Here is a 19,427-nt window from a genome sequence, read left to right on the forward strand (position 1 = left end):
ATGTGCACCTAACCACTGTGGCTTCCCAAGTTTTTGGTAGCGAGATGTGACATCACCACATTACCAGGGTCTAAGATCTTCATTACTTTGCATTTGTTGTTTTCTCAGAGCCCTGAAGTGGCTCATTTTGTAGGAGATAAGAGAAGGAAAATTTGGAGAGCAGTAGCAGCAAGTCACTTACCTTTGAAACTGATAATACTGTTTTTGGTATGTTCTTGCACAAACTGAGGAATTAATCAGAAGAGCATGCAAATAGTTACGTTTAATACTTTCTAATCCCAGCTGCCTGAATGTCATTTCAAAATTTAATACAGTAAGTTAGTCATTTTTTAATGGAGGTATAAATTTTAATACACAAATGAGACAGGCACAGTGGCTTGAAGGTGACTGCTGACCATTCTGTTGTAGATTTCTAATGTTACTGCAGTGTTAAGCACAGCTGAGCTTAGCCCCTCAGTTCTTAACAGGTAAGTAACCATGGTGAAGGATGTGAGTTTTTTATTTTAATGGCCGTCTGAACTGCAAATGGACAATCCATTTTTGTACAACTCTAACTGGATCACACAGAAACTTGTCACAAGCAAATTAACATTGTACAAACTAACAGGGATTTCTAACATTCTTTTTCTCATAGTTCGCAAGAGACGAGTTGAAGGAGACCACCAGTAAGTCTGCCAACATGTAATCTTTGGAAGACTTTGAAAGTTTGCCAAGGGCCCGTGTTGTGATATCAGATGTAAAATTTTCCTCGGGAGAAGGGAAAAGACTGGAAATTCTTTTTTTTTTTAACTACATGTATCTTTTATCTAGTTTAAGTTGTTACCAGTTTCAGATTGTAAATCACTAGTAGGTGATATTTTGTATTCTAAAGCATTATTTCTACTTTCTGCTAAAATCAGTTTTAATTTAGCTTAATTAAATGGTTTATGATGAGTCTTGGGTTAAAAAAAATACAATTATAAAAAAGTTTAGGAAGTCATTTATGTAGAGTAATATGAACATTCTAAGGACCAATCTTTTTTTAAGTCAGAAAGGGACATTGCTGATGTCAGAATTGTTGTTGCATCTCTTAGGTACAAGGAACTTCAAAGCTTTCCTTATTCCACGGCAAGGAGACTTTTCCAAGTTTCAGAACACATGAACTTGGCAAGAGTATGGTTTCTGCTTCTATCAAGAAAGCAAAATGCCAGCATTTTAAAACAGATGACTCAAAACCTGGTCATCTGTTTTGGAGTCAAAGCAGATCTCTAGGAGAGAGGAAGCAGTCTCCTGTGCATTCCATGGCACTGCACCTGTCCAAGGTGTCTCAGCAACACCTACAGTTTTTTTCAACAAAGTCATCAGCTTAGCCAGGTTACACACTTTGTTTAAAAGTATAGTTAGGTCTAAGTTCGTTACCGTTTTTCATTGCAATAATGTGGGCATTATTAAATTTTTGTGAAAGCTCATAGTAAAAAAAAAGCATCTGAGTAGGAAAGCTATTTTTTTCTTCCCTGTAAAAGGCATATAGCCAGCTCTCAGTTATTTAGGGTAAAAGCAAAAAGAAAGCTGTTTTTAAACACATGAAATCAAAGTTAATAAATGGTGGAGATTAAGTCTGAGGAGCATGCAAAACGGTCCTTTAAATTGATGGTTACTGATGGTAAATTAGAAACTGGCCTGGGTATAAATTAAGAGCTGCACAGGATAGTGAGACGTTCCTACATGCAACACAGAATTGTCTGAATGGTATATAATCACCACTCACTACAGATTTTCCCAACCAATAAGGAAAATGGCTGTTAGATAAATCTGTTTCCTTTCATCTTGTACTTTTTGGTCTACATTGTATAAAAGCAATTTCTCATAACACAAGCTGTCTTCCCATCCTTCAAAGTATTAAGGTGAACAGTTAAACGGTAGTCCTGTGGTGGGAAGACTACTCCAGATCCAATAGTATGATCGGTAATTTGGGCCTGCATTCATGTCCTATTTCAGGGCAGCCCCGGAGCAGGAGATGGCAGAGGCGTTACAGCTGCAGACGACAGGGGCAAAGGAGTCTGAGCAGTCCTGGCCTTGACAATTCAGGCCTGGGTGTATCCCTTACAGGGAGATTTTTCTAAAGGAGGAATCTCCTTCCAGAACAGGGGAGAGGTCTATTGTTAATTTTTTTAAACTTCTTGAAATTGAATTATAAAATATCTGCTCCTTTGTCTTGGGTTGGACAGTTTATCTAATGAGCTAGGCAACTCCTTGCATGCTACAGTAATAAGCCTTCTTAACAGGCAAAAGCTTTCCTCATGAGGACTGTGTGTTTTTTTGGAATCAGTATCCATTGTTTGAAAGGGGCCAAAGACTGTCTTTGCACTGTACTGCTATTCCCTTTCAGTTATAGGGTGCTGGAGGTTTTTCCAAGTTAGCAAGTCAAGCTCAATCTCGCTCGCTCTCTCCCTCTCTCCTTTCATAAATGACTTTGGAAATGCACTTGGTTTTAGAGACTGCACAGTTCCAGCAGGGTGGGGAGTCAGCATGGAGCAGCTGTGCAGAGCTACCAGTACACTTCTAGCAAGGCTTCCTTGCTTGCCCTGCCCTGTAAGTCAGTCAGTAAATTGCTAAGTATGTTACCCTTTCCTCCCCAAAGCTTTTTTTTAAATATAGGTAGGTGGGCCCCACCTAAAATTGTGTGTTATACTTGGGGTAATATCTTTTCCACTTATTATTTATCGAAGTATGAAGAAGTTGAGTGATTTCCTTGTACCATTCCAGTTCTGAGCTACAATAGTTCATTATATAATTGAAGAAAAGATTTCTTAATAAATAAGGGTGAACATTGATCTGATTAAATGCAGAAAATCTTTCAAGAATTGTAATGACAAGGGAGAAAACTGATGTTTACTTTGATCTTTAAAAATCTGGCACCTCTTACCCTTTTAGTAACTTTCAGTATTTCTGTATTTATCTAAAATTTTTTATAACAGATTGGAGTTGTGAAATACTCTTGATTTTTAAACCAAAGATTTTCTAAGACTTTAAGTTTTTATAGTGTAACCAATGTAAACTTATCTGGTTATCTAAGCAAAGACTATTCTTTGCATTTTTAAATTGCTGTTTTTTAAAAAGCTTTTAATTTCCCATTTTATAAAATTTTATATTCATATTGGAAGTTCTAATTTTTCCAGTTTGCATGAAATTGTATGTATTAAAAAATCAGTATTAATAATATTGATATTATTAAAATGGATTTTGGTGCTGTATACTTGGAGCTAAAGCCTAGTAGAAGTCTAATTCATAGGTGAAATACATTTTCTAACGGTGCGGTGCCTGTCGTTTAAAAGACCAAATAAACATTTTGTGTTTAAGAAATTAGCAGATTGTTAGAGATCTTAAGGAGAATTACATCTTGATAGTTAAATTGCAGATTCTCGTATTTGAATGAAATAATCCATATACTTGCTTTGTACTGTAGGTGTCCTCTGGAAAAGTTACATGTATAGAGCTTTGTATATTGTTTTTCCGTTGACAGCATCGGATATTTTTTCATTTAAAAAGGGGAGTCCATGGTATACTGAAAATTATAAAAGAAAAAATGTTTTGATAAAATATTAGTCATGTTCTATTGTACATTATATTTAACCCTTGCTACCATTAAAATAAGATTAAAATTCATGAGGTTTCATAAAATCTTTAAATTTTCGCTCTGTGGTCCCAGGACTGCCTCACTTTTTCCTTATAAAATCAGGAATCACTGTTACCTCCCAGCAGATACAAGGATCACTGTTTTTCTAGAATCCATAGCAATTTCCGTTCTCTGTAAGTTCAGTACTGTCCAGTTTTGCTCCTTCATTTCAAATGCCACTTCACTTAAAAAATTTTTTTTCTATTTTTATTGAGATAATTGACATATAACACTGTATTAGTTTAAGGTGTACGACATAATGATTTGATATGTGCACATACTGCAAAATGATTACCACGATAAGTTTAGTTAAACATCACCTCACGTAGTTTTAAAAAATGTTTTTCCTTGTGATGAGAACTTTTAAGATCTATTCTCTTAGCAACTTTCAAATATGTAATACAGTATTATTAACTGTCATAACTATGCTGTACATTAGTCATAGGACATTCTCTTATAACTGGAAGTTTGTACCACTTGACCACCTTCACACATTTCATGCACTCCCCATGCCCCACCTCTGGCAACCACATTCTGCTTGCTGTATCTATGAATTTAGTTTTTTTAGATTCTGATACGTGAGATGATACAATATTTGTCTTTCTCTCTGACTTATTTAGCATAATGCCCTCAAGACCACTCCATTTTCGAACAGTATTAACTAAAGACATGGCACCCACAAGAACCAAGCAAATTGGATGTGTCAGAGCACCTCCTATCAAGGGGCGTGAGTTCTTTAGTCTAAACATCTATAGAACCATCTTTTCCATCAGCTCCCACTGAACGTTAATGTTTCTGGCTGTTTCTTACCATACGACAGTTAATGTTTCTAGCTACTTCTCAAAGGAACTCTTCACAAATTTTTAAATTGAGAAAATTATATTTACAATAAGCAAAGATTTTTATATTTTTATGTCTTTTTTTTTTTTTTTTGCAGTACGCAGGCCCCTCACTGTTGTGGCCTCTCCCGTTGCGGAGCACAGGCTCCGGACGCACAGGCTCAGCGGCCACGGCTCACGGGCCTAGCCGCTCTGCGGCATGTGGGATCTTCCCGGACTGGGGCACGAACCCGTGTTCCCTGCATTGGCAGGCGGACTCCCAACCACTGCGCCACCAGGGAAGCCCCTTATGTCATTTTAATGTCATTCTTTCTTATGTCATATTGATTTTTCTGCATTATAATTTAGTCCCGTAAGTCCCTATAAAAACTGAAAAAATTGGAAATTTTTTTATAATAAAACATTTATAACAGTTTGTTAATGCTGAACTCTAACCTGCAGTCTGATCATTTGGAAGAGCCAATCTTGTCAACCATTACCAAGTATTTTAGACAGCCTTCATTGAAATATAAAGACTTTTACTTAGGACATCTGCTCTAGTGGCTAGATAAGAATAGATTGTAACACTGTGAAACACCACCAGCCATGTCTTGTTAGCATTGTTCAAGTTCGTACACTTTTAAGATAAACTCCCATGGAGTCTACATGTGTGAGGCTTAACTCCCTTTTCTACAGACTATCAATATGTTTTAAGTGCTGCAAAGCGATTAATAGGCCTAAAATTTTTCTGTCAGATATTGTAGTCCACTCAGAGAGTAAGGTTTAAGAACAGATTCTGGGTGCTTCTTGGTGGCTGTGTATAGCAATTTTTAGGAGTTTAAATTTCACCTTAACTCACAAAAGAAAAAAAGTCTTTGATTCAGTTTAAACTTTTTAGATCTGTCTGCTTAAGAATTATAAAACAAAAATCGTGAAAAAAAATTGCATGCATACATGTGCATTTACACACACACATAGCATAAAAACCTTTGTAATTTTGAATAAATGCCCACATTTTTTTCAGTCTTTTGGATGAATTATATTTGGTTTTAGTTATGTTTAAAAGCTTGAAAATTACCTTTATAACAGTGCATCATTCTTTGTCACATGAAATTGGGCATTTAAATACATTTTTTAACTCTAAAATACCAAAATGCTATAAATGCTTTACTTTTTCAATTTTTATAAATACAAAAACTGAATTTTATAATACTGATACTTAAATATTACAAACTATTAATATTATTGGCTCTTATTAGCACAGTGAAAGTTCTTTTGAAAAATATGGGCTATAGGCATTTAGAATTTACCACTTCATATTGGAATAAATAATTTCACTAAATTTATCAAATATACTGTAGACTTGGACTTTTTGGAAAATCCATTTAGTGCCTATGTTTTAAAGTTCATTCCTTACACACCTCTTAAGAACAAGTTTATTAATTTCCCTGACTTATTCTTTCCTACCCTATTAAGTTAAACCATATAAAACTGTCAATACGTGACCATTTATACCCATAAAAATAGTAAGTTCATATGGTTCAATCTCATACCATCAGTACTCCGTCTGGTCTGTCCATAAAATCAAATTAAAAAAAAAAAAAAGGGCTTCCCTGGTGGCGCAGTGGATGAGAGTCCGCCTGCCAATGCAGGGGACACGAGTTCGTGTTCCAGTCTGGGAAGATCCCACATGCCGCAGAGCGGCTGGGCCCGTGAGCCATGGCCGCTAAGCCTGTGCGTCTGCAACAGGAGAGGCCACAACAGTGAGAGGCCTGCGTACGGCAAAAAAAAAAAAAATCGAGTTTTTTAAAAAAAATTGACAAATATGAAGAAACAGGGACCTATGATACAGTGTGTTCTGGGCCTGATGGGAGCCAATCCAGCTATTAAACTAGAGATTAGTTGTGCAGTAAAACAGAGACATCTCTCATCAGTCACCTATATCCACCAACCAAAAGAAAATCAGCACAACGTGTAATGGGTTTGAGGAAACTTTTAGGGATAAACATCAAATAATTGAATTTTGAAACTTGAAATTCCCCTTGAATCTTTAGTGTTGGCTGGCCTTCCAAGCAAGGATGGCTGTTGGGCTTATGTTCACATATGGGAAGTCTTGATGCCTGTTGGAGGCTTGGGTGCTTGGGTTGTCAGGTAACTCTAGCTCCTGTGAGTCTGAGTGGACGTGGTGCCAGGAGCTGTGGCTGTGGGAGATAATGCCCTCATGCTCAGCCCAGTGGCACCCTGCTCCAAGCAGCAAACAATGGGAGGGTCCAAAATCCCCAAACATCTTTTGGCCTTCAAATGTTAAGCTTTCCACCATGTCTACAAGGGTTGAGGGCCTCTAGGCTCGGCCCAACTGCCCTGTTGCTGAAGTAGCAGAGCCTCAAGGCCAGCCCTTATAAAGAACAGCTGACCTACAGATTTAATGTGATCCCTATCAAATTACCCATGACATTTTTCACAGAACTAGAACAAATAATCCTGAAATTTATATGAAACCATAAAAGACCCATAATTGCCAAAGCAGTCCTGAGGGAAAAGAACAAAGCAGAAGGCATAACCCTCCCAGGCTTCAGACAATACTACAAAGCTACAGTAATCAAAACAGTGTGGTACTGGCACAAAAACAGACATACATATCAGTGGAACAGAACAGAGAGCCCAGGAAAAAACCTACACACCTATGGTCAATTAGTCTTTGACAAAATAGGCAAGAATATAAAATGGGAAAAAGATGGTCTCTTCAACAAGTGGTTCTGGGAAAGTTGGACAGCTGCATGTAAATCAATGAAGTTAAAACACACCCTCACACCATGCACAAAAATAAACTCAAAATGGCTTAAAGACTTAAACATAAGATATGACACCATAAAACTCCTAGAAGAGAACACAGGCAAAACATTCTCTGACAAAAATCATACCAATGTTTTCTTAGATCAGTCTCCCAGGGCAACAGAAATTAAAAACAAAAATAGACAAATGGGACCTAGTCAAAGTTAAAGCTTTTGCACAGAAAAGGAAACCATAAACAAAACAAAAAAGCCTACGGGCTGGGAGAAAATGTTTGCAAATGATGTGACCAACAAGGGCTTAATTTCCAAAATATACAAACAGCTCATACAACTCAACAACAACAACAACAACAAAAAAACACAACCCAATCGAAAAGTGGGCAGAAGACCTAAATAGACATTTCTCCAAAGAAGACATACAGATGGCCAATAGGCACATGAAAAGATGCTCAAGATCACTAATTATTAGAGAAATGCAGGTCAAAACTACAGTAAGGTACCACATCACACCAGTCAGAATGGCCATCATTAAAAAGTCTACAAAGAGCAAAGGCTGGAAAGGGTGTGGAGAAAAGGGAACCCTCCTACACTGTTGGTGGGAATGTAAACTGGTGCAGCCACTATGGAAAACAGTATGGAGTTTCCTCAAAAAACTAAAAATAGAGTTGATGTATGATCCAGCAATCTCACTCCTGGGCATATACCCAGATGAAACTAATTCGAAAAGATACATGCACCCCTATGTTCATAGCAGCACTATTCACAATATCCAAGACATGGAAAAACCTAAATGAATGAATGGATAAAGAAGATATACAATGGAATATTAGCCATCAGGAAGAATGAAATAATGCCATTTGCAGCTCAACAGACTTGAGGTTGCCAAGGGGTTTGGAGGGATAGGAAAGGGAAGGAATGGGAGTTTGGGATTAGCAGAGGCAAACTATTATATATAGGATGGATAAAAAACAAGATCCTACTGTATAGCACAGGGAATTATATTCAATATCCTGTGACAAACCATAACGGAAAAAAATGTGAAAAAGTATATATACACATATGTATAAGTGAGTCACTTTGCTGTACAGAAGAAATTAACACAACATTGTATATCAACTTTACTTCAATAAAATTAAAAAAAAAGAAGAATAGCCGACTTTATGATTGAACTGTGCTAGTACTTCTCAGCATTCTGGATGAGTCTCTAAATGGCCTTTCTGGAGCGGGTGCTAATTATGTCTGTGTTTACTGCACAACTATGAAATTATACTTTAAAAATATAAAAGGGAGGGAAATATAATATATATCCAGGTTTTCTGCGTGGTAAGATGATGGGCCATTTCCTTTCCTTTGACCATTTCTATTTAACAAAAGACTTCTAAAAAAACGTATCTAATCAACTCTCAGAGGTAGGGGAATATAAACATTAAATCATGAAGAATTTACATGGTCAAGTCCAAATCCCATCAAGTTGAGCAAACTGACTTCAGAGAAGTTGAATAACTTCCCCAAGATAATATCATTGGCTTGTTCATTCAATAAATACTTTTTATGCACCTATTATGTTCCAGCTACTGCACCAGTCACAAAGCTAGAAGTCAAATCTAGTGTTTTGTTTCCCACTGCTCTTTTTTCTCTAAGCCTTTTGGTGACCATTTCTCTCAGATATTTTGGGTGTCTTTCTCCATAAGGTCACTAATGTATCTGTTCAGCAGTGTGACTGCTGTGCAAATAAGTTCCCGACTCTTGTCTCAAAAATGTTTTTGTTTTTAACTTAAGAAAAAGCTTTGGACAGAGGTCTTAAGTTCTAACTCAGCTTCCATGTCTGTAAAATGAGAATAACAGCAGCTGCCCTTTGAGCTGTTCTGAGGATTAGAACTGGTAAGGCCCATGCAGCACTTGGCAAAGCACCGAGTCTCCAGCGAGCCCTCCCGTGCTGTACCTGCTCGGACAAGGAAACCCAAGACCCAGAGCAAACAGTTACCAAAATAAACTTCTCATTTGGGAAGAATGTATTTTCTAAAGTCACAGACTTGCTTCTGAACATTTTTTAACCACAACTAGGATTATGCAAAAGCAACTCAATTCTCCCCTTCAATCAAAACAAGTCATTTCATCATTGTTTTAAAACAAATAGTTGAAAACCATACTTACAGCAAGCACGCGTTTCATACTTCAGTCATCCTCTTCTTCTTCGCTGCCTGCTTTCCTCTTTCTGGAGGGTTCACCTCCTGAACAGATATGAGAGAGAAGGTGTAAAATTTAATACTGAACGTTTCTGGAAATTTTGTCTTAAGTAGTTCTGAGCTGATGGGGGAGCTAGCCCTTCATGTTAGAACCCTACCCACCAGCGGCGACCTTGTCCACAAACACTGTCTCTACAGGTCAGACAAGGGGAGCCCGGGCTTCCCTGGGCAGCAGTCAGGGCTCAGGGACACCTCACTCTATCCTGACGGGGATTCTGCTCATTATTACTTGAAATACATACCTCTGCTTCCTCAGTACTTCACTTTCTCTATCTAAAATTCAGTATTTTAAAGCCTGTCAATTTTTTTAAAAGGACTGCTTGTGTTTTATGTGCTTTTTCAGTATGCTTTCCAAGTTTTAAATATATTTTTTTCACATGAAAAATTAGTGCTTCCATTACACAGTAAGGCTGATTTCTTTCTTTTTTTTTTTTTTTTTTTAGTAAGGCCGATTTCTATTACTGAGATGTTTCCTCTGATCTGTAACTCTAAACCCATAGCAGAGCATGTTAAGTGTTCAGAAAACACTGGATGAATGAATATGGCACAATGGCAACAACATAGTGATTTGCTTGTGTAATTAAGACTTACATTTTCTTTGCACTTGTGCTCTTATAGGTGGAAAAGGAAATAATTAAAGGAAAATAATTTTAACAACATGGAAACGATCTAACCCTCCACTATTATCATACCCATGATGAAGGCGAGAGGGCCCTTGCTCTACTGTACTCAGCTACTTCTAATTCTCTGGTCGAGCCCTGGTGTCTCAGCCATGTGTCTTTTCTCACAGGTCTCTCCATCCTCTGGCATGTCCACCCTAATGCTCTTCCTTCTGCAACCAGCAAGACGGCACAGGTGTCAGGCCCTCCTCTGGGCCACGTCTAGGCTTATTACTGCATTCATCTCACTGAGTTACAGGGAGGTGTGTAGACATCTGTCTGTGCTCTAGGGCTGTGAGCTCCTCTTCATTCCAGGAGTTGACTTGTGGCTACAGGGCAAACCTCTTCAGACTGAATAAATTTGGTTTTACCCCATCACTGGTGAGCTTCTTTGCTCTCAGCGACCTTTGAGCCTTATCTTCATCTGGTCCCTCATCACTCTCTGAAGAATAGATTCTGGCCCTCTCCTCTGAAAGCAAAGGGACTTTAGATATGGGATTGACCTTCAAAGATGAAGACCCATTTATTCCTGAATTTTTCTACTCTTGAATATTGCTACTTCCCACCATATATTTCCCTTGAGGAGCCAACAATTTTTTAAAGTTTTCATAAAGAAGTATGTACAGCTTTCAAACATGCTTAAGTGACTTAGATTGGAGAGGTTTTTCCTTCGGAGAGATTGTCTGATCATTTTTAAATACCCGAGGGGCTTTGTGCACACATTTTTTAAAAAATTTATTTTATTTATTTCTTATTTTTGGCTGCATTGGGTCTTCGCAGCTGCACACAGGCTTTCTCTAGTTGTGGTGAGCAAGGGCTACTCTTCGGTGTGGTGCACAGGCTTCTCATTGCGGTGGCTTCTCTTGTTGTGGAGCATGGGCTCTAGGCACACGGGCTTCACTAGTTGTGACATGCGGGCTCAGTAGTTGTGGCACGCGGGCTCAGTAGTTGTGGTTCCCAAGCTCTAAAGCGCAGGCTCAGTAGTTGTGGCACACGAGCTTAGTTGCTCCGCAGCGTGTGGGATCTTCCCAGACCAGGGCTCAAACCTGTGTCCCCTGCATTGGCAGGCAGATTCTTAACCACTGCGCCACCAGGGAAGCCCCACATATTTTAAAACTACAAAGTTTAAACACTGGGTCCCTATACAAGCAGGAGAACTGCCTGTTACACATTTTCCTCCATAAGGACAAAATTATTTAATTGATTTTCTTATTCTGGGGGTGCCTTATTTTCCCAGCTAAGCTTTTGTGTGGCAAAGTGGTCCTAGGGAAAACAAAATAAAAGGCCTTGGTACTGTTGTCCTAAGTGAATAACAGCAAGACAGTAAGAGCCCACCAGAGCACAATCGCTCCCACGGCCCTGAGATGGTGAAGCGTGACCTCCTCTCCCTACTCACCTCGGCCATGGTTCTTGCTGGCTTCTCCCTCCTCACCACTGCTGGGGCCCTGGTAGGGGGCACTCGGCCCCCGCTGGTTCTCCTTTTCCCACAGATGGATGGTCTCCTGGTGAGTAGACGCCCTCAAACGTTCTTCTTCTTTCTGTAAAGAAGCAAATAAATTACTGAAGTTTAAAACAAAAAATGAACTCACTTAGTGCCCCCTTGAATCTACTTTACTGTAAAGAACACGTAAATGCCTCGCCCAGGATAACACCAGTTCCTATGTCCTCAGGGTACAGTTCTCTCCACTTTACACCTCTGTTACCACACATGGTCATCATCTTGTTCGTTCGAAGGCGTGAAGACAACACAGGGTGAAGAGGCAAAGGCTCCCTCCCTCACACCAACCGCCCCATCAGGACTGGCACCGGCACAGCCTTGGGAGATGCAGCGTCCCCTGTGCTGCCAGGCAGAGCCCAGAGTGTGGCGACCAGCCTGAGGAACCTCGTTCATGTCCAGTGGACGCCTGAGGGAGGCGGGTTCTCTTCACCCTGAGACAGACACCTGACTTGCCCAGGCTCCACCGAACTACCATGGTGCCCACATATTCCAGTCTGGGGCCCTCAACCCAGAGAGCTCCCCACAGCTCCTGATGGCAGGATGGGGAGGTTCTGGTGGGGAGGGTCCCTGAGCCCCAAAGCAGAGCCTTCATTCCCTTCCATCTGTCTGGCTTCTACACACTGGGGTTCACTAGGCAGAGCCAGTGTCAACTGAGTCAGAATGTCCTCATGACCTTCCCACATCACCTCCTATCTGGTTAACACAGTTTAATGATGTACATCAAGGGTTATATTTTTATATAAAGATTTTTTTAATTAATTTATTTATTTTTGACTACATTGGGTCCTTGTTGCTGCACGTGGGCTTTCTCTAGTTGCAGCGAGCAGGGGCTGCTCCTCGTTGCGGTGTACAGGCTTCTCATTGCGGTGGCTTCTCTTCTTGCACAGCATGGGCTCTAGGTGCGTGGGCTTCAGTAGTTGTGGCTCGTGGGCTCTAGAGCGCAGGCTCAGTAGTTGTGGCCCACGGGCTTAGTTGCTCCGCGGTATGTGGGATCTCCCCGGACCAGGGGTCGAACCCGTGTCCGCTGCACTGGCAGGCGGATTCTTAACCACTGTGCCACCAGTGAAGCCCGGGTTATATTTTTAAATTACTAGTTTCCCTCTGAAATCTCATAGATTGGAGAGAGAACACCCGAGGGTCCGGACTGCTGTATCTCACCATCAGCCATTGACTATGACAATTACTGTGGTTAACCACATGCTTAGAAGGTTAAGCAGGCTCCCTGACAACCACAAGAAATAAAACAGCTGTGACAATAAGAAATGATGAATTAACATTCTGGAAAGCACAGTTCTTAATACCCCAAACAATCCCAGGATAAACCTCAGCCAACATACCTGAACCATCTCTGTGCGCTGGCATTCAGGGTCACGACCAGCCATCGGTAAGATTCTAATCTTCTGTGTCCTCGAGCATCTGTTAGCAAGTAGCAGGGTCATCTTTCTAAGTGTGGCACAGTCTGTAGCATGAGGTCTGCAGGAAACAGAAGAAAACGTCTCACTGTTTACAAAGAATATTTGGAGGCAATCATACCAACAGCAAACACAGTTGCGGACAATGACACACCAGCCCCTGCGGCAGCCCTTTCCTCTGGCGCATGCGCACACCAAGAGCATGCTCGCGATCGGCAGGCTTCCCAGGTAAACGTCCCTGAAGGGAAGGGACACGCTGACCAGCAGAGCAGCACAGACAGTCCAGGCTCTTACCAGGTGCGTCAATCAATGTGAGTTAATAACCAGTCTTCTGGTTTGTATGGCGGGCTCATGTTGGTTTCCATAGCGTGAACTGGCTCCCTGAGGGACAGCAACTTGTTGCAAAGGTGAAAAATAGCATGGGAACCAAACCATGGGCCTTGGTGAGCTGCACCTCAAAATCAGGTCAATCAGGACTGAGGCAGGCTTTGTGCACAGCCAACCTCTCTGCCCTGTTGCTCTTTAACTGCCAAGTAGCTGTGGGTCACTATGAATAGTTACCTGAAGGTGAGTTTGGACTTAAAGATGGCTTGTCCCTGCAGACCAGTGTCTTCCCTAATGAACAGCTGGTTGTGATTGCCCTGCATCGGGGCCTTGTCAACATCAAACACCTCATTGCCTAAATGCAGGGACAGGCTGGAAATAAGAAATAGTTCAGTTATTAGCGTGGATATTTAACAAATCCTACAGCTTCCATTCTACCCTGTTAGCTGTTCTTAAAATGCTGTGGAACTGCAGCATCCTGTCCCCATAATGAATTCATAAGAAAAACAAAGAAAAGATACTGGAAACAACTAACCTAACCTTTCAAAGTAAAAGGTGGTAAAATCCATCTTCCTTTCAACTTCAAATATAATTGTTTTTATCATTTTCCCACTCTCTACCATTTCATTAGTAAAATAGAAACCATTTTTTCAAACATACCAATTTATAATGTCCAATTATCACAAATGGGCACTAAGATTAGGCTTTCATCTCAATAAGGTAGATACTGTGAATTTGATCACATCTTGGGTCTATGACTAGAGTATCCAAGTGCTGCACTGTGATCTTAACCTTATTTATTTCTCCCAGGTTTCCCAGGTAATGCCAGAGGCCTAGATCTTGTTGATTCTTTAATGAAAGATGATCCTAAAATACGGTCCTACGCAGAAAACTTCATTCATCCCAGGCCTCCCTCTGGGCATTTCCATACTCTTCAGGCATTTATGCTCACCTTCCATCGGACCACTTGACTATCCGAGAATTGCTTTCTTTAATTTCATTTCCTTCTTTGTCCCGGCGTATCCTCCATCGTATAGTATTTTCTATCTGTTTCAAAACACAAAGGCATTAGAAAACCAGTGTTACTAACTGCGTGCTCTTTTTTCCTCAAGTGACCTATAATCATGTGCCAAGAGTTCATAGATGGTAAGAGAAATAAGCTCACCACAAAATAGCTGATTAGGCAACATGGAAACCTTCCTGCTACAGATACCTAGAGATATTGGTTGAACTCAACAGACATTTTGTTTTAATCTTCTCTGAGCTCCAGTTCATGGCAGTGGAAGCAAAAACTTCGGGGCCATATGAGGTAGGCGGTTACAACTGAGATCTCTGTCTATTGCAGCCCAACTTGAAGGCTATGAACCCAGAGAAAGAAGGACTGAAAAAGGACCCATTCGCCTAGTAAGATAGGGAAGCTCTGAGTATTAATTTTAAAAAGAATATACAATTAAGTAATAAACAACAGATTAAAACCTGAGACTTTTGCTTTACCCTACCCTTATGGTGCGGAACTCCAAATTACAAAAGTAGCATAAAAATGGATCCTGCCACGGCTACCACTGCGGCCTCTGGCAGAAGCTCATTCAAAACCCGGTTAAAGGCAACGCCATCCCTGTGAGAGCAATGGTAGGGTTTTGCCATCCAGGCCTTCTTGAGGGGGACCACCTAATGACAAGGCCTATTTTCTGTGCATAACCTGAATTTCCATGAAGAGTCTGAGATACTCTTATTGTGGGAAGCTGCTTGGATCTATCCACAATAAAATGTGGAGGCAGTTCAGTATACCTAGCTACATTATTATTTATCCTGAAGGAAATAGCTAACAATTTTCAAGAATTTTTTTTACTTCTGTTGCAAAATTACAACCGCAAAAGAAAGGTTAAAAAAGTGACAATTCTACAAGGATTTTTTAAAAAGGATATATACCTTCTCCTCTAAAAATATTCTGAAAAGATATTTAATTCCTTGTTCTAAGCAGTTATTTGTTGATTGTTTATGACAATAAACATAAAGATCATTTTATAAGCTGGTCTTAAATTGTTACCCCTGTGTTTTACTTTATAAAAGGAAAAACTAAAAAAAAAACACAAAAAACAAAACACAGGAATAAAGTGTGAAATGGTACCTTTAATTTTAACCTGGTTCTATCTTCTTCATCAAGCACTTCCTCATCTTCAAATTCATCTTCATAATACTGAGGATCAAAAGGCCTAAAAGTTGTTTTTTAATGTAGTATTAGCCATCTTTAGTATTGAATATAATTAATGTATAAAATAATCTTTACAACATGCACTAATATGTTAAAAAAATCACAGTAGACAAATAACTTCATGTAAAACTTCAAAAAGTATGCAAATTACTGTACTTCCTTGAAATTTGATTTTAAAACATATTACCTGAAATAAAATCCAAATGTGACTAATAGTTCAAAGTTTTTAAATTATATTTTTGTTCAGTGACGTATGTCCTCTAAAGTATAGGTGACACATGATCTATCTCTTCATATTTTTTAAGAAAAGTGTCATGTTTAATTGCATAAGAGCTTGCAATAGTGCACCATCGTGAATAATACCCATCAACACTATTTTGTTGTCTAAAATTGTGGTCGTTTCTAGATTCACAAAGGCTTTTGCATTGAACATTTGTGATTTCTCTAGAAAACTTTCTCACTCTCATTTTCCAATTTTTCAGCTTTATGATAGTGAAAAATACCTTCATCAGCTATGTCTGCTCATTTATAAGAAAGTGCCAAAGTGCTAGAAGAATTATTAGCATTAAAACTTTCTCACACCAGTAATTCATCATTTTCTACCACAGCACATTCTAAATTTATTTTTTCAGAGTTACATGAGAAATCTCCCACCTCTGTGATTAGCCAACTCATTATAAATAAGAAAAACATTTACATTCCACATGTTTTTACTCAATATCTTGGGGAAAAAAAAAAAACCTTTAATCAGTCCTCTTACTTGGGTTCTATGCTGAGAAATTTGGGTAGTTTAACAAAGTACAATTCATTTCCTAAATCACAGTTGATGCTGGGAATTTCTACTTCTATTTTGGTTTCAGAAATTGGCTCTTCCTCCTGCTGGTCCTGAGGCACTCCACGTCCATCCTAAGAGATAATCAGAATGTGAGAGCCTGAGTTGACATTAGAAATGCTCTAGCTCTCCTTCTGCACTAGGCAGATGCAGGTGTGACCAGAAGTAAACTTGGACACCCCTTCAGAGATAAAGCAGTTGGCAACCCCTCCAGGCCTCTCCTTAAAATTTCATCCTCTCCCCACTCCCCAAAAAAAACCACCGTGCAAAACAAGACCTGTTAGCCTGCATTACCAGAAAAAATGTTGACATATCTAGCTTGCATAAGATATTTAGCAACAGATGTGTGAAATTATTCAACCCCTCAATGCTAAGTAAGTATTAAAATCAGAGAAGAATGTCAAATAGTACACACTTCTTGGCACATGTGTAAATAAGAAAAACTTTTAAATCAAAGGTTTTCAAATGCATCCTCACAGTCTAGCCCCTAAAGTTTGGCATCAAATTCATTCTAAGCAATTCCTTCTATTCCCTTTAATATCCAGAAATTCCCAACATAGCTAAGAAAGTCACCCATTCGTCAGATGTTTCAGACTGCTATTCATTATCCATGTCCCCTCCCTACATGACCCATCAGCCTCTGAAACTTTTTTCTTAACTTTGAACAATGGGCCCAGTTGAGATTTGTTACTGTACTTACAGTAACAGGCTGTCCTGAAATGGGTGGTTGATTGTCCCTGTCACTCTCTGAAGAAATGTCATCTATGTCTCCAAACAGATCCATGGTCCCACTATAATCTTCAATGTTGGGGGAAAAATGCACAGTATTAATTTCTCTCACTGAAGTTCTTCACACAGTTCTTAGCCCATCACTTCAACATATTCCCAAGATTCATAAACCAAACCTCCACTAAGCCACGATCAGACTGGCTCCCTGAGCCTGGCCCTCAGAAGCCTCACAAGAGTGTCTACAGGGAAGGGAAACAGCAAAGTTAGCTGGTGGAAGGCCAAGCTGCTGTGATAGCCAGCTTTCAAGGTGGATCCCAGGGATCCCTGCCTCTGGTATTCTTGCCCTTGTGTGATCCTCTCCCACAGGTATCACGGTTGGTCTATGTGATCAATAGAATACAGCCTCACTTCCAAGGCTCTGCATGACATTGTGGCTTTTTTGCCTTGCTCTTTCTCCCTTGGGTCACTTGCTCTGGAGGAAGCCAGCTGCTGTGATGTGAAGACACTCAAACTGCTGCGGAGAGGCTCATGCAGTGACAAACTGAGGTCTCCTGCCAAGAGCCATGGGAGTGAACCATCTTGGAAACAGATCCTTCAGCCCCAGGCAGGCCTTTAAATAACACAGTCTCAACCAACATCTTGATTGCAGCCTTGTGGGAGACCCTGAGCCAGTGCTAAACCACTCCTGACCCTTAGAAACGGTGAGATAGATTAAATGTTTGTTGTTTTAAGCTGGCGCTCTCAATGAATGTAGTTAGGGAAGGTGGGGGATGGTATGCAAGTCACACAAAATATGTCTACTCTGACACTCCTATCTCCCTGTCTTTGAATTCCCTCTGCACAAAGCCAGGGAAGCTTTGGTATCTCAACTTCATTAAATGAAGGCCACCACTGAGTTTTTTTGGTGAACCAGTCAAGTATAGAGCCATGTCCAGCTATATGTCCTAACACATCAAATCCAGAATATATCCATATAAGTGCACCCGTATCAGTAAATTTGGCCCAAGGTAGTTAGTGTTTGTCCTTCATCTCACATTCTTAGAATCCACGTCCACACACATTCCCCAGGCTTTTGCTCATATTTAATAGCAAAATCTTGCAATTCTTTTGGTGTGTAAGTTATTTCTTCTTCAGTCAGAGTTTGTGCTTTCTTTGCCAGAGTATGATGAGATCCTAGTGATGGGTCTGCTGGTAAAAAGTAGGTCAGACAGCACTCAGCTGGGTGATTCTTGAGGGGAATGCAGACTGCCCCAAGTGATGTTATTACAGCATTTTCAAGCAAGAAGACTAGTTTCACAACCTACTGAATGGGAGAAAATGTTTGCAAACGATAGGACCGATAAGGGGTTAATATCCAAAATATATAAACAGCTCATACAACTCAGTATCAAAAAATCAAACAACTTGATTAAAAAATGGGCAGAAGACATGAATAGACATTTTTCCAAAGAAGACATACACATGGCCGACAGGCACACAAAAAGATGCTCAACATCACTAATCATTCATGGAAATGCAAATCAAAACCACAGTGAGCTATCACCTCACACCTGTCAGAACAGCTACCATCAAAAAGTCTACAAGGGCTTCCCTGGTGGCGCAGTGGTCGACAGTCCGCCTGCCAATGCAGGGGACACGGGTTTGTGCCCCGGCCTGGGAAGATCCCACATGCCGTGGAGCGGCTAGGCCCATGAGCCATGGCCGCTGAGCCTGCGCGTCCGGAGCCTGTGCTCTGCAACGGGAGAGGCCACAACAGTGAGAGGCCCGCGTACCGCAAAAAAAAAAAAAAAGAAAAAGTCTACAAATAGCAAATGTTGGGGAGAATATGGAGAAAAGGGAACCCTTGTATGCTGTTGGTGGGAATGTAAATTGGTGCAGCCACTACGGAAAATAGTATGGAGGTTCCTCAAAAAACTAAAAATAGAACTACCATATGATCCAGTAATTTCATTCCTGGATATATATCTGAAACAAAAACCCTAATTCAAAGAGATATGTGCATGCCAATGTTCACAGCAGCAATATCTACAATAGCCAAGATATGGAAGCAACCTGTCCATCGTCAGATGAACAGATAAAGAAGATGTGGTATGTATACAATGAAATACTACTCAGCCATAAAAAAGAAAGAAATTCTGCCATTTGCAACAACATGGATGGACCTACACGGTATTATGCTTAGTGAAATAAGTCAGAGAAAGACAAATACTGTATGTTATCACTTATATGTGGAATCTGAAAAATAAAACA

General features: G+C 40.0%; 2 protein-coding genes across 6 annotated transcripts in view; one reads left to right on the top strand and one right to left on the bottom strand.

Moving 5' to 3' along the window:
* TMOD3 (tropomodulin 3) overlaps positions 1 to 3,640 on the top strand; it is an 84,420-nt gene extending 80,780 nt beyond the window's left edge. For all 4 annotated transcript variants that reach the window (XM_060150077.1, XM_060150058.1, XM_060150068.1 and 1 more), the window contains one exon: positions 635 to 3,640. In XM_060150077.1, the coding sequence (XP_060006060.1) occupies positions 635 to 669 (35 nt within the window). In that variant the 3' untranslated portion in view covers positions 670 to 3,640. The remainder of the gene's footprint in view (positions 1 to 634) is intronic.
* LOC132521024 (RNA polymerase-associated protein LEO1-like) lies at positions 3,117 to 18,578 on the bottom strand. Of its 2 annotated transcripts, XM_060150110.1 has the most exons (10): positions 18,212 to 18,578; positions 17,149 to 17,246; positions 16,377 to 16,522; positions 15,533 to 15,617; positions 14,357 to 14,451; positions 13,642 to 13,776; positions 13,006 to 13,141; positions 11,567 to 11,708; positions 9,420 to 9,496; positions 3,117 to 3,544 (listed from the first exon to the last, which is right to left on the bottom strand). In XM_060150110.1, the coding sequence occupies exons 2-9, from the start codon at positions 17,230 to 17,232 to the stop codon at positions 9,441 to 9,443; spliced, it is 879 nt and encodes a 292-aa protein (XP_060006093.1). In that variant the 5' UTR covers positions 17,233 to 17,246; positions 18,212 to 18,578; the 3' UTR covers positions 3,117 to 3,544; positions 9,420 to 9,440. The 2 variants fall into 2 exon arrangements, with proteins under 2 accessions (XP_060006093.1, XP_060006085.1); XM_060150102.1 differs by having other exon boundaries at positions 17,149 to 18,578.
* Between the last annotated feature and the right edge of the window lie 849 nt (positions 18,579 to 19,427).

The sequence above is a fragment of the Lagenorhynchus albirostris genome, chromosome 1 (genome assembly GCF_949774975.1).
Source record: "Lagenorhynchus albirostris chromosome 1, mLagAlb1.1, whole genome shotgun sequence".
Taxonomy (NCBI): domain Eukaryota; kingdom Metazoa; phylum Chordata; class Mammalia; order Artiodactyla; family Delphinidae; genus Lagenorhynchus; species Lagenorhynchus albirostris.